Source organism: Dermatophagoides pteronyssinus, unplaced genomic scaffold, assembly GCF_027571235.1.
Source record: "Dermatophagoides pteronyssinus isolate colony J.1.1.1.1 unplaced genomic scaffold, Derpt_VIB-CSIC_2022.12 sq0005, whole genome shotgun sequence".
NCBI lineage: Eukaryota > Metazoa > Arthropoda > Arachnida > Sarcoptiformes > Pyroglyphidae > Dermatophagoides > Dermatophagoides pteronyssinus.
The window spans coordinates 1,233,339-1,249,581 of NW_027461529.1; the positions used below are offsets into that span (position 1 = coordinate 1,233,339).

Genomic DNA, 16,243 nt, shown 5'->3' on the forward strand with positions numbered 1-16,243 from the left:
AATGTTTTTTATATACCATTCAACCAAAATAAATTGATGAGAAACAAAATGAAATTGTTAAAAAAAAAGATCATAATTTAAGAATTTTATTTCATTTCTTGTTTTGAACATGAGAAAAAATTTGTCAAAAAAAATAAATCTTAAATATTTTTATATTAAGCATGATTTTTCTTTTAGCATTGATTTGATTTGATTTGATTTAAACAAAAAACAAAGATAATTTTCCAATCAAAATAATCAAGGGAAAAAAAACATCATACATTTATGTGTGTGTATTTACACACATACACATGAAACATATCGTAAGTGAAACAAAAAGCCGGTGGCCGTTATTATTATACATTAATTTTTTGTTTTTGTTATTTTTTTTTTTCGGTTAGATGGATCATCATCATCATCATCAACAACATTGAAATACATCGTCATCATCATCATCATAATCGTTGTCAATCATCATGCTGCCAAACACTTGTTGATATTGTGATATGATTTACTAATCATTCTATCTGATGATTGTATATGTTTTTCGTTTTTGTGTGTGTGTGTGTTTATAACAACAACAAGTATAGTTTTGGATTTCAGTAACCAACAACAAAAAACAATGATGAATAGTTATTTTTTTTTCTTTCTGTTGTCTATATATATATTAAACATGAACAAATCAAGTGACAAAAATATTTGGACATTTATTGATGATGGATATTTGTTGAATGAATCATACTAAATATTTTTATTTTTGAAAATTTTTATCATCATCATCATCATCATCAAATATTTGGATCATTCATCTACATTAATAACGTGTATGTTTCTTTTGTTTCTTCTTTGCTTTTTTCTCTTTTCTCTATATTGTAATTTAATAAAGAGAACAAACAAACAAACAGAACAGAACAGAACAAAAATGATAACCGGATCCATCATTCATGTCACCATAATCAACATCATCATCACCGATAATTAAAGAAAAACTTCTTGTACTACAATATTATCAACCAATTATATTTCTATTACAACTATTACAATCTTTTCTACTACTACTACTACTACTAAATATAATCAAATCTTGAAAACCATAAACTTTGCCGGTTAATTATTGGTTATTTTCAAAAATAAAAATAAAAAATATCATCATTATATACTACATTCATTGTAATTACTGATTTTCATCATCAAATACAACAACAACAACAACGACAAAATATGAAAATATCGAATTTGTTTCTATAATAATAACTTTTTAATGATTTTCTTCAAAACTTACAAGTACATAGTTTTCGAATTTGTGTTTTTTTTTCTATCCATGAGATCATGAGAGAGATTGTCATCAACCAATTGATTGTATCCTAAAAGAATCTCATGTCAATGTTGGTGATGATGATGATGATGGTTGTTGTGGTTTCAATCAAACAACCATTTTTTTTTTCTCTCTCTCTCTCTCTCTCTCTCTCTCTCTCATTCTTTGCTTTGGTTTTCTTCGTCGATTTGTCATGTTATTTTTTGTTTTGTTTTTGTTTCTGGTCATTATTTTTTTTTCAATGATCTTATTTTGACATCAATCGGAAATGACATTTTTTATTTATGTTTTTTTTCGATGAAAAAAATGTGTGTATATTTACTAAAATAAATAAGTAAACCAAATAACTTTGATTTTGATCAGTACGACATTTTATCAACAAATATTTTTCTTGTTTTCTTTATTTTGTTTTTGTTTTTGTTTTTGTTTTCTGGTTGAATTTGTGATTATCATTACTTTAATTTTGAAATCCGTGATTCAACATTAGAGATGAAAAACGCACATGGTATGCAGAGAGAAAGTGTTTTTTTTTGTTTTGCTTTTTCCTCTCACATTCGTTTAAATAATATGTTTATTCAATCAAGTTTGATTTAACTTTCAGTTTTTTTTTGACTTTGGTGTTTTTGTTCAGTTGTCATCAATATCCATTATTATGTGCGAAAAAAACTTTTGGATTTTTTTTAGCAGAAAATAATAATAAGATCAAGCCGGTTATCATCGAATCAAGAATCAATCATTTATATTATATACTAACCAAATGAATCCAACAAAATAAATGAAACATTAATTTTATTTACAAATGTCAATGTTGTTTGCAATCATTTTGAATATTTGATGTTTTGACATTTTACACATTTTTTTATTTTCATTAATGAATTTCATCATCATGTTTTATCATCATCATCATCAACATCATCATCATGGTGGTACTGATGTCACAAAATTCATTCATCATAAAGATCAAATCGTTTATCGTTGTTGTTGTTGTTGTTGTTTTTTGGATTTTCATTTCGAAAAATTATTAAATGAACAATATTATTGATAGTTTAATGATTTTTTTTTTGGGTTTTTCTGTTGATCTAGTTGTGTGTGTGTGTGTGTGTGGCCATTAATATGGCCTTTGGCCATTCTGATTCATATCTTAAGTTGTCAACAACGAAAAAAAATGTCATCCTAAATAATGTGTGAAAAATGTTGATTTTTATATATATTAAAAAGAAAATGAAATGAAAAAATCAAACAACAAGATTTACTAGATGACTTCCAGACATTGAAATTAAAAAAAAAGAAAACAAAAACAAATTGTATTTTGTATCATCAAGTGATGATGATGATGATGATCGACGATGGATCAGTGAGTTGTTATATATTTTTTTTCTGATTCATTCATTTTACATTTGAATATTATTATTTTTTTTCGGTGTTTGGCAATCCCTCGTCACGAATATAATCAATTTTACATTAATAGTTTTTGTTGTTGTTGTTGATGATGATGTGATTCATTCTTTGATCAATTCAAAAGAACAAACCAAAAAAAATGATCGTCTGATTCAATATAAAAATAGAGTTTGATTTTCAAAAAAAAATTGTTTCCATTTAGTTATTTCATAATTTATTTTCAATTTCGATTCTTCTTTGTTTATTATCATTATTTTGTTTGTTTGTGTGTGTGTATGCAATTGTGTAATACAAAATTCTAATTGATATTTATTTTTCTAAATTTCATTTTTACGGCAATACAGGAAGAAAATTAAATTTTTTTTCTTATTTTTTTTCTGGAAGATTTTTTGTTTGTTTGTTTGTTTGTTTGTTAATTTAAAAAATTGTCATTTTAACGAAACAAATTTTTGGTGAAATCACATAAATCTACAACAACAACAACAACAGAAAAAAAAGGTAAGCTCTAATCAATCAATTAGATTGCAATAATAATTATCAATTTTAAGTCCAATGACCAAGAAAATAAAAAAAAACAAAACAAATTTTTAAGTAAATAAATTCAATTAGAGCTTTGTTTCTTCACCTTTCATTCTTTCATTGAGTTTTTTTTGAAAATTAGATGATTATTCTCAAAAATTATTCTTATTTTCATATAAAATGTATGTGAATTATACAATGATTTGAAAAATTTAACAATATGCGATATGTGCGTGTGTGTGTGTGCGTCATCATATCATATCATTATCAATATCATTGTTATTTGCAAATAAGTAAATGGCTTGGATTTGTATGGATAATTAAATTTTTCAATTTAAAAAAAAAGAAAGAAAGAGTGGATACTAACAATATCATTATCATTATCAACATCATTATTATTGGATTTCAATTGTGTCGGCAATGATGATGATGATGATAGTAATAGAATTGTTGACCAAATACTATGACAATCACATTGATAATGATGATAGATAACGGAACAATCTACACAACCATTATATGAACCATAATTGATTTTTTTTCCATATATACAAAAAAAAAGTACAAGAATAGAAAGAAAGAATAAACCATAGAATAGTGAGAAAAAAAAGATGAAAAGATTCAAGTGTTCCAAGATCAAAAAAAAAAATGAAATGAAATGAATAGAAAGCAATGAAGAAGAAAAAAAATTTCTCAAGCCAGAACTACAATGTTAGTATCATCATTGTCAGTATTTAATAGTAATATAATGGATGTGTTTGTGTGAGTGATTCTAAGCAATGTATAGTTCATCATCAACAACAACAACAATAATAACGAGAACAACATCAACAATTTGATTAATATCCTCAAGAAAGAAAAAAAGACTCCGGAAAAAAATTTGGAACACAATTGATGATGATGATGATGATGATGATAATGGTGACCAAATTGTAGTGAATAAAAAAGGAATTATAAAGAAGAAGAAAAATTGTATATAAATAACCAAAAACCAGGCAATGATGCGGATGATGATGATGATGATGATGACATAGAATAATAATAAGATCAACAAGATGTTAAGATATGACTAGTATTCATTAATGTAGAATATTCTTCTTCTTTATTCTATTTTGCTGTTTTTTTTTGTTTTTTTCTCTTACTTAATATTGAATATTATGGAAAAAATGTTTGCATCTGAATGTGTGTGTGTGTGTGTGTGTTTGGTATAAAATTATTAGATTAGATTTGATAAATTGTTCAATTTTTTTCAATATACTAAATAGATGAATGTTGTTGATGACGATGATAATGTAAGAAAATCGATTCTAATTTTGAAATAATATTTCTTTTTTATTTCTTCAAATTCTTTTCAATTTGTTTACTATTTTGTAAATAATTGTCATTGTTTTCTACATAATTCTGATATTTTGATCGGAAATTGGATTTTAGTTACAAATGTACATGTTTTTTTATACTGTTTGTTTGTGCCTTCGTACTAATTTTGAAGCACCCAAATATTACAATTGCATATTCAACAATGACAAGATCATCATCATTGTTTTATTATTTTTTTCTGATAAATCAATATATTACATTTGTATTGTGATCAATTGTTTGCTTCATTATATCGAATATCATTCATTGATATAAAATTGATGATTTGATTTAATCAATCAATCAATCAATCAATCAATATCGAATATGAATATTATCAGTGAAAAAAATCACAATAATTTCATTTTATTTTATTTTTTTTTTGTATCAGAACAATAAACATATATCTATGGCCATGATTTAATAATTCTCTAAATAAAGCATTGATAAAATATATTTTTTTGTTAGTTAGTTAGATAGATATACCCAAAAATCTAATCAATGGGTTTTTCTTTCTTTCTTTTTTCTGTGTTATATTTTATATATAATCAGAACATGCTGATTATGAATGATCACAGCAACGACAACAACGACAAAAAAAGACCAACATGAAGATTTTGACCATGGAATTTCAAAGAATTGTCATTGTGTGTCATAATTAATTTTGGTTTCAGATTTTTTTTTCTCCTATTTAGTAAAAGTGTTCATTGTGTTTGTTAAAAACAAAACGTACAGATGAAATACAGTCTAATTAATGTTACTGATTAATGAGATAATTGAAACAAAACAAAACAAAAAAAAACATTGACAAATACATATCATCATCATCATCCAATGAACCAGAATCATCATTGTCGTATAATATGTATGATGATATATGTATGGTTTCACAATCACATCACAATTAATTTATCATCATCAGATTTTTTTTTGTCTTTTATTTATTTATTCTAGCTATATTTTATCATCATATCAAAATTATAACAAAGAAAAGAAAAAAAAATTTAATGATGACAATTGTCAAAATAGATAAACTGAAAAAAAACAATCATAATTTTCATTGAAATGTTACAAACACACACACACACATAAAGATAAATGTAAACACAAACACACACACACACACACATAGGTAAATCGATATTAGAAAAAAAAGACAGATCAGGATAAAATGAAATCATTTAAAAAGCCATACATTTTCATCCAGTTTCTAACATTTTATTTATGGCGATTAAATTAAATTTTTATTTAAAAAATTTTTTATTTTTTATATCGATCAATTTAATTATTGTCTTCTTCTCCTCTTTTTTTTTCTGTTAAAGGTCCATAAAAGTTTTTTTTTCTTTCGTAAAACATGAATCATTGGGAAAATGTTCAATCATCAAGAATTTCCGATACTTTATTCGAAGATGAAAATCATCATCATTATTATGATGATAATGTTGATAATTGTATTTTGTCAATAAATCATGATAGAAAATTATCAACCGAAAATTTTGGATCATCATCATTGTCGCCGTTTGAATCAATAGCAATAACATCGATCGACAAATCTAAACAATTATATCATCAACAACAGCAACAACAACAACAACAACAGAAGCCAAATTCTCGGACATCATCGCCGGCACTTGTCTTCGATCAATCGATATTTGGAACAAACGATTTTTCTTATATTGATGATTCAATATTCTCATTATCATCATCACCATCATCATCATCATCATTATCGTTGCTTACATCGTCAATTTTATTCGATGATTATGATCGATTTTTTGATCAACAACAACAACTTGAACAAATGACCAATAATCAAAATTTGTCATCATCATCATCATCATCATCGTCCTTATCAACAACACAACCGAAGCCGCAACAATTTTTACTGCCATCATCATTATCATCATCCGGTTTGATTACGGAAATTGTTGAAATGCAACAAAAACAACCGGTTACAACAGCAACAGAAACAATGGACATTCCAGATGATAAGATAAGCATGATCGAAACAGATATCGTTATCAATGATAATTCATTGATGATGACAAACGAAAATGAATCATCAACAAATTCTGCATCAATTAATCAATCAATATTATTAATAAATAATTGTGATGATAAACAATCATTGAATGATAATTCATATTGTCTAAATAATTTATGGCCAATATCATCATTTCCGGCTGATCCAACAATGATGGTTTTTGATGATTTATCAGCAAATTGGCCAGATTTTAATCAAGAATTAGATTTGATAAATGATTTAGGATTTTCACCAGATCATCATCATCATAATCATGAAAATCAGTATCATAATTCTTCACAATTGAATAATATTGATTATGAAATAAATAGAAATTCATCGTCAGAAGAATTTTCAATTGAAAATAATGACAATAATTATCATAGTAATAATACGGGTAAGATATCATTCAAATCACCATTGAAAAAAATCGAATAACGATAATAAATTTTTTTTCTTCACAAAAATATAGATCATCAGTATGAATCAATAATAACTGAATCAAATAAATCTAGTCCATCAATACTATCATCATCATCATCATCATCATCTTCTTCATCATCATCATCGTCTTCCTCGTCGTCATCATCATCGTCGTCATTCAACATATCGACGACGACATCATTAATGATGAATGATTCAGGAATCGGCAGCGATACAGAAATATCAATGAATTCATCAACAACAACAACATTAACAGATTCTATTTCTCCATCATATTCACCATATGATAATAATCATAAACATCATAATCATCCATTGGGAATTTTCAATCATTCTACAAATATATCTACATTCGATCGATTTTATAATTCGAATAAAGATCATCATCATTATAATCAATATGATCCATTTTTAAGCGATACAAGTACCTATCATACGAACAATTATTATTATAATAATCGAAATGATTATCACTTAATTCAACCTAAAATGATTGATTCGATTAATCAATGTAACATCGGTAATGTAGATAACATAACAAATTCATTATCATCAACGCCATCACCATCATCATCATCAAAAGCAACAGAATCTTCATGTTATAATAATAATAATAATAATAATAATTTATCACAGATTCAAATTTGTGAAGAATTTTTTAATTCAACAGTATCTTTAGCGCCATCTAAGCTTAATGAATCAAATTTGATTGAACAGGAACAAAAAATCGCCATTCAAAAAACAGCAATAAAAACACCGAAGAAAATTGGTCGACCACCGAAAAATATGAATAATAAAAGTAATGAGAAAAAAACAAATAACAATAAAGTGAACAAAAAACAAAAGTTAACATCAACAACAACAGCCACAATAATAAATGCTAACAATAATTTATCCGAAACAAATGAACAATCATACAACGTTGAACCTATTCCAACCAAATCATTGAATCAACAATCGATAAATAATATGACGAATGATAAGCAATTTGTATGCACATATGATGGCTGTGGTAAAATCTATTCAAAATCATCACATTTGAAAGCACATCTTCGTCGCCATACGGGAGAAAAACCATTCGCATGTGATTGGCCTGAATGTAGTTGGAAATTTTCACGTTCAGATGAATTATCTCGTCATAGGCGATCACATACAAATGATAAACCATATGAATGTCCAATATGTCATAAACGATTTAGCCGTAGTGATCATCTTAATAAACATCTCAAAGTACATCGTAAAGATTTTCCTGAATCAAAATTCAATTTTACATTCTATATGCGTCGTGGTCAGGTTGGAAGACGACCAAAATCGGTTAGTTATTTGAATCAGGAAGTAATGCAAGAACAGAAACGTCGTATTGAACATCAATTGGCTGCAGCCAAAAAAGAATTACTAATGAAACAATCACAATCAAATAAAGATTTATTGGCGGATAATAATCTTGATAATTATTGTAATCAAATTGTCGACAATCAAAATTCATCAACAATTAATCAATCAAATAATAATAATGATAATCACAAAGTTTATCATGAAATCATAACTAATCAATAATTTATGAATTCAATAATGACCGATATTTTTCCCTTTTTTTTTCTCAGAAAAAATTATCAATTCAATATTGAAACAATTTTATTAACACTGGATTCCTATAATTTCAAAATATTTTTTTTTTCTAGTCCAACTAAAATTATTGATTCAAAAGCAAAGCAAAAGGAAAAAACAACACCCACACGAATACAAATTGTATTTTCCATTGCGAAATTATTATTTTTTTACAAAATATTTTTTCATGTTGTTTTTTTTGTTTATTTAATTTTCACTTAAAATGATTGATTTTTTCGTTTCTTTTTTTTTGTTTCAATTAATAAATTTACATAATAATTTGTAATGTTTCAAAATGAACATTTTATTCATTTGTATTTGATATTATCATTGTATACAACAACAACACTGTAACTGATGATGATTTTTGATTCTGTAGCCAAGAATTTTTTTTCCTTCATTTTTTCATCATACAGGTTTAGTTTTGATTTTTTTTTCATTCAAATTGAAAAATATTTATTTCCAATCAATCATTATCTGTATCGATTTTTTTTGTCAATTTTAAAGAATTGTAGAATGTTTTTTTTGTGAATGTAAATATGATGATGGCGATGATAATGATGATAATTATAATAAAATTTTTAATTATGATGAATAATAATGATAATAATAAAACAGAAATAAAATGATTGATTTTTAAAATGCTAGAAAATATGATCAGAAAAAGCCTTTCTCCTCTTTGGAATCATCAACAACATCATCCATATATGATGATGATGATGATAATGATGATTTTCTTTTATTTTCATTCACATTATTAGCTGTAATTTTTTTATGAACTTTATTTTCGTGATCATCATCATCATCATTAAGAACACCATAATAAGGATTTTTAGCGATTGATGATAAACGTGCCGGTAATCGATAATGATGAGAATTTTTATTTTGTTCCGATTTTAAAATTCCTGATGTTCGACTTCCACTGCCATCTGCTGTTGGTTTACCTTTTATTTGAGGATTTTCATAACGTAAATTATGGCCTTTATGAAAATTTTTTTTTTTGATAATTACTACATGAACAAATTACTTTAAAAAAATAATAAACTTACTATTCGCATAGATTGATTGTGAAAATTTTTGTCCAATTTGGATTTTATGCTTATTATTATGATTTTGATGACGATATTGATTGATAGCATTCTGTAAGGATTGATCATCACCATTAAATTGATTGGTAATTGGAGAATTGGCAATATTTTTATATATTGAACTATCTGCAGCAGCAGCAGCACTATTTGGAATAATTATTGGCGATTGATGAGCTAACGTTTGGCCATGTTGAAAATAATTTCGCATCGATAATGGCAATAATTGTGATGTCGTTATCGGTGGAACAATACTATATTCCGGCATAACCGATAACAACGGATTGATTGGCATCAATGAATTCATGAGCAAATCAGTTTGAGGCATATAGCTTGGATATGGTTGAAAATATAGTGAATAATGTGGATGTGAAATTGAAATTAATGCATGATTTCGATTCATAATGGCATTCTTATGTCGTTTAAATAATCCGGATAAAACAGAATCTTCATTAAATGTAGATGCAAACGAAAGTGGTTTATGTAGCAATGATGATGAAACCAATAGACCATCATCATCACGGTGATTAATTTTTTTCGATTGTTGTGATTGTTGATGCAATTGATGAACGGCAGCTATCGTACATTTGAAAATGGACAAATAAATGATGATCATTATCATCAATATAAATAAATTGATGCCCATTTTTCATATAAGATTATTATTATGCTGGAAAATAAACAAATCAAAGATTGCCAATGTGAAAGCCGATAGAAAAATATAAAAATTCTTGAGTGGACAAAAAAAAATGTCTACTGTTTATAATGGCGAATTAAAAAGATGAATGGTTGGTTGTTTGTTTGGTTCTCTCAACCACTTTTTCAGATAGTTTATTCGAATATAATATTTTCAAGTCATGCTCTATATTACAAATGGTGGACGTGTGATCAAATTAGGACAACAAAATGACCATGTTTAAAATGAATATACTGATGTCCGAATTTGTTCATGCGGTGAATATTTTTTTTTCTTCAATATTTGATATTGATAAATCATCAAACAACAACAAGAATTTTTCGGTCAGCTTTTATCTCGTATCTGAAATACGATCGAAGGAATATTATCATCATGTGTTTTAAATATGGAATCAAAATTTTCATCAATAACAATTTCATTCGAAAGATTATCAACATGTTTCTGTATCCTATTAACCCAAAGCGGTCGTTCAATACGATCTAATTGTTGCCACTCTAGACTACATTGTTCTAATTTTTGTTGAAAAATATTTAATAATTTTGGGTTACGTATAGCACAGCAAATGATGCAATCAGGATTACGACGCAATGAATCGGCATTTTTATAAACATTGAACATTGTTCTCAATGTTCGTACAAATGGTTCAATAAAATTTGGGTCATATATTACATCAGAAGCAATTATTAGATCACTAATGGAAGCAGAAAAATCAAAAAATTCATAATCTGTCCAATCAAGTTTTTGTATAACTACTTTGAAATTATTGTTTCTATACTGATTAATATTATTAATAAATAAATTCAATTCTATGTGTTTCAAAACAGCCTGACTATGATCAGTGAAAATATAATGTCCATTTTTGATGAAACCAGAATTGATTAGGCCAACGCCCAATAATCCAGACCCTGAACCTAATTCAACAACATTATTCCAATCATTTGGTCGTTCCCATTGAATGTTTTTATAATTTTCCGGCTTTCTAAGATAATTTAATAGATGAATAGCTGCTGGCCATGTTCGAAGACCAGTTGTACCAGAAGTAACTATTTTATTAGTCTCAATTATCGACAAACGAAATGTATCGAATACATGTGTAACGAAACCAATGTTTTCATCATGTTCAAATAATCGACATAAACGATCCAAAAGATCGCCATCATTTTCATTTCGATCTTGATAATATGACCGATTGATTTGTTGTGTTTTAATACTTATCAAATCAGCATATAATGGATAGATTTCATCCACAAGGCAATCAGCATCGAAAATTTGTTCGAAAATTCGGATTAATTGTTTTAGAAATTGTCGTAGATAATTCAATGGCAATGGATATTTTTCAAGTCGTTTGTTCAGTATGGTGAAAGAAAGCAGCTCTTTTTGCATATCATTTAGGCATCGTATTTTTTTGATTCCATCTTCATTATCATCAGTGACAATTTTATGTATTCGCCATTTTATTAGGATACGCTAAACAATCACACAATTCTTTTATATTAATGAAAAATTTGAATGAATATACTCACGATAAACGGTATTAATACATTGAGACGAGTTTGTTGTAAAAATAAAAATTCAACAAATTTAAAATTATAATTCATCATGAAATTTTTTTTTGATCTTCCATGGAAGATAAAATGAAACAACAACATCTGTTCTTGGATTATCCTCATCAGCTGCCATCTTGTGACGGAAATAAATGTTTCAGGAAAATCGAGTCCAAACAAGTTTTTGTTCATTCAACAGATAAGACCAATGTCGAACGATCATTTTCATTGCTAAATATTTTTCCTCAATCGTCATATGGCAACGGATAAAAATTAAAAGCTGATTGATCTAATTGTGAAAGAACAAATGGCATCATCAGTATGTTCCGATTCAAATAATGAATTCGAAATCAATGAATTAATAATACCGACAAATTATGGTCATATTTCAGCTAAAACATGGCACCATAATAGTCCTGAACGATTAAAAGTTCTTGCCGTTCATGGATGGCAGGTATGTCTCGATTTACATTGAACCATTTATTTTTTTTCATCATTTACATATTGATCAATTTTCTAATAGGACAATGCTGGAACTTTTGATCAACTTTTTCCTCAGCTTTCTTCCGAATCAATGTATATTGTTGCAATGGATTTACCTGGTCATGGATCCAGTAGTCATTTGCCTAAAGGTGTTCCATACACTGATTCAACATGGGTGATTGCGATTAAGCAAGTTTTAGAATATCTAAATTGGAAATCCAATGTTACCATCATTGCACATTCAATGGGTGCTTTAGCTTCACTTGATTTTGCAGCATTGTTTCCCGAAATCGTAGACCGATTGATAATGATCGATACGATTAAACCACGACTTTATGAACCCGATAAATTGGCCAAAGAATCAATGGATAGCGTTTCATTGTTTTTACGGACTCAAAATATATCACATAGACCAAATTATAGTTTTGATGTCGATAAAGCGATCAATGTTGTGATACAAACACACTTTAATGGTAATTTAAACAAAAATGCCGCATTCTGTTTGATGCAACGTGCAGTTGATTTTCAAAACAATGGAACAGTCACATTTCGACGTGATCCACGTCTTAATTGTATAATACGAAGAAAATTTGAAAAATCTCAATTTAAAAATTATTTAGATGGTTTAAAATGTCAATTAATGATATTACGTGCACGCAGTACACATCATACATTGCGATGTCAACACGATAGAGAATTTATTGAATTTTATCGAAAAAAATGTTCAACATTTCAATATCATGAAGTCGATGGTGATCACTATGTTCATCTAATTCATCCGTCCAATGTTTCATCATTGATTAATGATTTTATTAATCTCAATTAAAAAATTGTTAGAATTCAATTTTCAATTTATAATCAATATTATTGTTACAATTAAATATCAAATTTATTTAATCGTTTTGTTTTTGTTCTAATTTGCGTTGAACAAATGAAATTTTTAACCCATTTATCGAACGTAGTATCATTTCACCAACAATGACAAGTTTATCACGTGGATCAATTGATTTAAGATAGAAATTTCGTATAATTTTAGCAATGACAATTTTCACTTCATTCATTGCAAATTTTTGCCCAATACAATTTCTTGGTCCAGCCGAGAATGGTATAAACGAAAATGGATGTCTTCCGCTACAATTTTCTGGTAAAAATCTTTCTGGTACAAATTTTTCCGGTTCAGGATAAATGTCTGGATCACGATGCAATACATAGGTAAATATTCCAACAGTAGTTCCTTTTGGTATGATGTAACCATCTTTTTTTTTAATCAAAATAATAATCATTTAATTGAATTTGTTTCCATTCAAACATTACTTACTGATTTTTGTATCTTCACTTAAATCACGTCCAATGAATGGCGCCGTAGGATATATCCGCTGTACTTCTTTGATAACACAATCAAGATATTTTAATTGTTTAATTTGTTCAATTGATAGATCGATATCAGAGTGGTTACAATCATCAAACACTTTATCGATTTCTTCGCGTAATTTTTCTTGAATATCTTGATGTATACCTAACATATATAATGTCCAGCTAATTGCATGCGATGTAGTATCATGTCCCTATTTAGCATATCAGAAAAGGTTTATTTTTCATGAGTAAATAATCATTAAAAAAAATTCCTATTTTCATCATATCCTTACTGCAAACATAAACGTATCCACTTCTTCCCGTAGATCTTCTAATGTTAATTTTTTTGTCACCAGATGATGTTGTAGCAATAGATCAAGAAAAGCTAATCGATTACTATTTTTAAAGAATTTAGATGTTTTAATCTGATCAAAATCATTTATCATTGTTTGATCATTTTGATTGCTTGATAAATATGTCATCCAATCATCACGTCTTTCTTTGATAACTTTCATTGTAAAGTTTTTTGTCTGTTCGACAGATCTATGATCAATAACAATTGTTTTTTTTTGTATTATCATTTAGCAATTAATTTAAAGTCAGAAATTCAGTTACAAACCTGTTGAATAATCGTCCAGAAGAGCTTAGATTGAATGTTATATTTGGCCATAGCCATGGTCTCATTAAACGAATCAAAAAGATTCTACTGATATTATATAATGCTTCAACATATTCATGATCGGAATTTGCCTGAAGATTCAATTTAACACCCATTGCTGTTTCACAGATAATATCCAACATACATAATGTTATAACTGGTACAACATCCATATCATTCGTATGATTTGATGTTAATCGATTTAATTTAGCAATCAAAATATTTGACTGTTCATTGATGATTGGTAGAAAATCTTCAATAATACGAAAATGGAATGCAGGTGTTAATATTTTACGTCGAATTCGCCATTTTTGTCGACCACTTGTAACTAATCCTTCACCAAGCCATGAATTTAGAAATCGATATTCAGCCGATTTTTGTGTTAACGTATTACTATTCAATATAACTTCAACATCATCTGGTCGATAAAGTAATACTAATGGTTTTAAACCAATCCACATTCGACATATACCTTCTTGTTGATAGATTTTATTCACTGATGATACCATCTGATAGATTACTTTCATTCAAAATAATCAATAAATATTTTGAATAAAATAAATAAAAATTTTTTATACTTACAAGCATATGTACCATGTTGATAACGGCAACGATCTAAATCAAGTACAATATATGCATGACCAAGCCATGGTACCCATGGATTTACAGGTGGACCGGGAATTTTATTCACTAATGTTACTAATTGATATTGTCGTCGTATAATATGTATAATAATAAATGTAAATATCGATGTTAAAATAAGATATTTAATCAATGATGATGATATAATAAACGATGATGTTGTTGCTGATAATAATTTTTCCCATGATTGTGATTCTATAGTCATACTATATTGATTCATTAAACAATTGATATTATTGAATAATAATGCCATTTTTTTAATTACATTTTCAATAAACAAAATGAATATTCAAAACAAAAACAAAAAAGTTCACACACAAATTTTTAATAAGTAATATTCAAAATTTAACAAATGTCATCATCATTAACACGTGAACAACAACGGAAAAAATTCGAATGATCATCTAAATCGTTGGTTATATACCAAAAAAAAAAAAAAAAAAAAAAAAATATGGATAATGTTGATAAAAAAAGGAACTAGAAAAAAAGTCAATTTTCTTCAACAAAAAAAAAATGTCGATGATGAATTGATTGTCAAACAACACCTTTTTTTATTTTACATTTTGCTATACTTCTTTATTCATATTCATCAATAAGATTTTTCTTTTCATTCGAAATGAAAAGAAAATAACTTTTTTCAAAGGAAACGATAAAGGACGATATAGAAGAGACAACGAAAATGACCAGAAACGAAAGAAAATGAGAAATACAAAAACCATTTGGAAAGAGAATGAATGAATTTTTCATATATTTTTGAATCGAATAAACTGTTTCTTGTTGTTGTTGTTCATTTTGATTATAATGTGTGTGTGTTTATATATGTGTTTAGGTAATTGTGGAAAATCTTAAACAATAAAATTCAATTGTTTTTGAAATTTGTTATTCAAACAAATAAATAAACATTAATTAATGTAATCTGTTATTGACATTATCTGCGAATTCATTAGATTTGGTTAGTAAATAATATTAGCATTTTTCTTTAAATTGATTATCAACCGAAACTTATTTGGTTGGGAGAGAGTGAGAGTGAGACCAAAAGAAAAAAGGAAAAAGTTGTTCAGAACAAACAAAAACAAATTCGGATGCTAAATAACTAACTTTAATGAAATTTGGTTTAACCGAATCGAATGACATGATTG

At 27.1% G+C, this 16,243-nt stretch overlaps 5 protein-coding genes across 10 annotated transcripts; 2 read left to right on the top strand and 3 right to left on the bottom strand.

Moving 5' to 3' along the window:
* The first annotated feature begins 145 nt into the window (after positions 1 to 145).
* Positions 146 to 9,356, top strand: LOC113789737 (uncharacterized). Of its 6 annotated transcripts, none has more exons than XM_075820047.1 (5): positions 147 to 302; positions 381 to 2,648; positions 3,037 to 3,190; positions 5,890 to 6,987; positions 7,063 to 9,356. In XM_075820047.1, the coding sequence occupies exons 4-5, from the start codon at positions 5,922 to 5,924 to the stop codon at positions 8,589 to 8,591; spliced, it is 2,595 nt and encodes an 864-aa protein (XP_075676162.1). In that variant the 5' UTR covers positions 147 to 302; positions 381 to 2,648; positions 3,037 to 3,190; positions 5,890 to 5,921; the 3' UTR covers positions 8,592 to 9,356. The 6 variants fall into 6 exon arrangements, with proteins under 6 accessions (XP_027195114.2, XP_075676163.1, XP_075676165.1 ...); XM_075820049.1 differs by having other exon boundaries at positions 381 to 803; XM_027339313.2 differs by lacking the exon at positions 3,037 to 3,190 and having other exon boundaries at positions 146 to 302.
* On the bottom strand, positions 9,071 to 10,374 carry LOC113789654 (uncharacterized). The gene is made up of 2 exons (XM_027339224.2): positions 9,692 to 10,374; positions 9,071 to 9,622 (listed from the first exon to the last, which is right to left on the bottom strand). Exons 1-2 carry the CDS (start codon positions 10,371 to 10,373, stop codon positions 9,300 to 9,302), a joined length of 1,005 nt encoding a protein of 334 aa, XP_027195025.2. The 5' UTR covers position 10,374; the 3' UTR covers positions 9,071 to 9,299.
* A 374-nt stretch (positions 10,375 to 10,748) lies between these two features.
* LOC113789653 (protein-lysine N-methyltransferase EEF2KMT-like) lies at positions 10,749 to 12,160 on the bottom strand. Its single transcript, XM_027339223.2, has 2 exons — positions 11,948 to 12,160; positions 10,749 to 11,891 (listed from the first exon to the last, which is right to left on the bottom strand). The coding sequence occupies exons 1-2, from the start codon at positions 12,158 to 12,160 to the stop codon at positions 10,749 to 10,751; spliced, it is 1,356 nt and encodes a 451-aa protein (XP_027195024.2).
* Positions 12,161 to 12,270: 110 nt separating this feature from the next.
* Positions 12,271 to 13,348, top strand: LOC113789655 (putative serine hydrolase). Its single transcript, XM_027339225.2, has 2 exons — positions 12,271 to 12,422; positions 12,492 to 13,348. Exons 1-2 carry the CDS (start codon positions 12,276 to 12,278, stop codon positions 13,275 to 13,277), a joined length of 933 nt encoding a protein of 310 aa, XP_027195026.2. The 5' UTR covers positions 12,271 to 12,275; the 3' UTR covers positions 13,278 to 13,348.
* Positions 13,125 to 15,494, bottom strand: LOC113789652 (cytochrome P450 4c3-like). Its single transcript, XM_075820051.1, has 5 exons — positions 15,045 to 15,494; positions 14,424 to 14,982; positions 14,098 to 14,347; positions 13,770 to 14,016; positions 13,125 to 13,706 (listed from the first exon to the last, which is right to left on the bottom strand). The coding sequence occupies exons 1-5, from the start codon at positions 15,355 to 15,357 to the stop codon at positions 13,345 to 13,347; spliced, it is 1,731 nt and encodes a 576-aa protein (XP_075676166.1). The 5' UTR covers positions 15,358 to 15,494; the 3' UTR covers positions 13,125 to 13,344.
* Between the last annotated feature and the right edge of the window lie 749 nt (positions 15,495 to 16,243).

Bases quoted from the DNA above. Each gene is read 5' to 3' on its own strand.
- LOC113789653 (XM_027339223.2), bottom strand. From the start codon at position 12,160: ATGAACAAAAACTTGTTTGGACTCGATTTTCCTGAAACATTTATTTCC. The intron at 11,892-11,947 runs GTGAGTATATTC...GTGATTGTTTAG, and splicing joins ATGTATTAATACCGTTTATC to CGTATCCTAATAAAATGGCG.
- LOC113789655 (XM_027339225.2), top strand. From the start codon at position 12,276: ATGGCATCATCAGTATGTTCCGATTCAAATAATGAATTCGAAATCAAT. The intron at 12,423-12,491 runs GTATGTCTCGAT...ATTTTCTAATAG, and splicing joins TTGCCGTTCATGGATGGCAG to GACAATGCTGGAACTTTTGA.
- LOC113789654 (XM_027339224.2), bottom strand. From the start codon at position 10,373: ATGGGCATCAATTTATTTATATTGATGATAATGATCATCATTTATTTG. The intron at 9,623-9,691 runs GTAAGTTTATTA...ATTTTCATAAAG, and splicing joins ACAATCAATCTATGCGAATA to GCCATAATTTACGTTATGAA.
- LOC113789737 (XM_027339313.2), top strand. From the start codon at position 5,922: ATGAATCATTGGGAAAATGTTCAATCATCAAGAATTTCCGATACTTTA. The intron at 6,988-7,062 runs GTAAGATATCAT...ACAAAAATATAG, and splicing joins TTATCATAGTAATAATACGG to ATCATCAGTATGAATCAATA.
- LOC113789652 (XM_075820051.1), bottom strand. From the start codon at position 15,357: ATGGCATTATTATTCAATAATATCAATTGTTTAATGAATCAATATAGT. The intron at 14,983-15,044 runs GTAAGTATAAAA...TTTGAATGAAAG, and splicing joins TCAACATGGTACATATGCTT to TAATCTATCAGATGGTATCA. The intron at 13,707-13,769 runs GTAAGTAATGTT...TTAAAAAAAAAG, and splicing joins AAGTGAAGATACAAAAATCA to ATGGTTACATCATACCAAAA.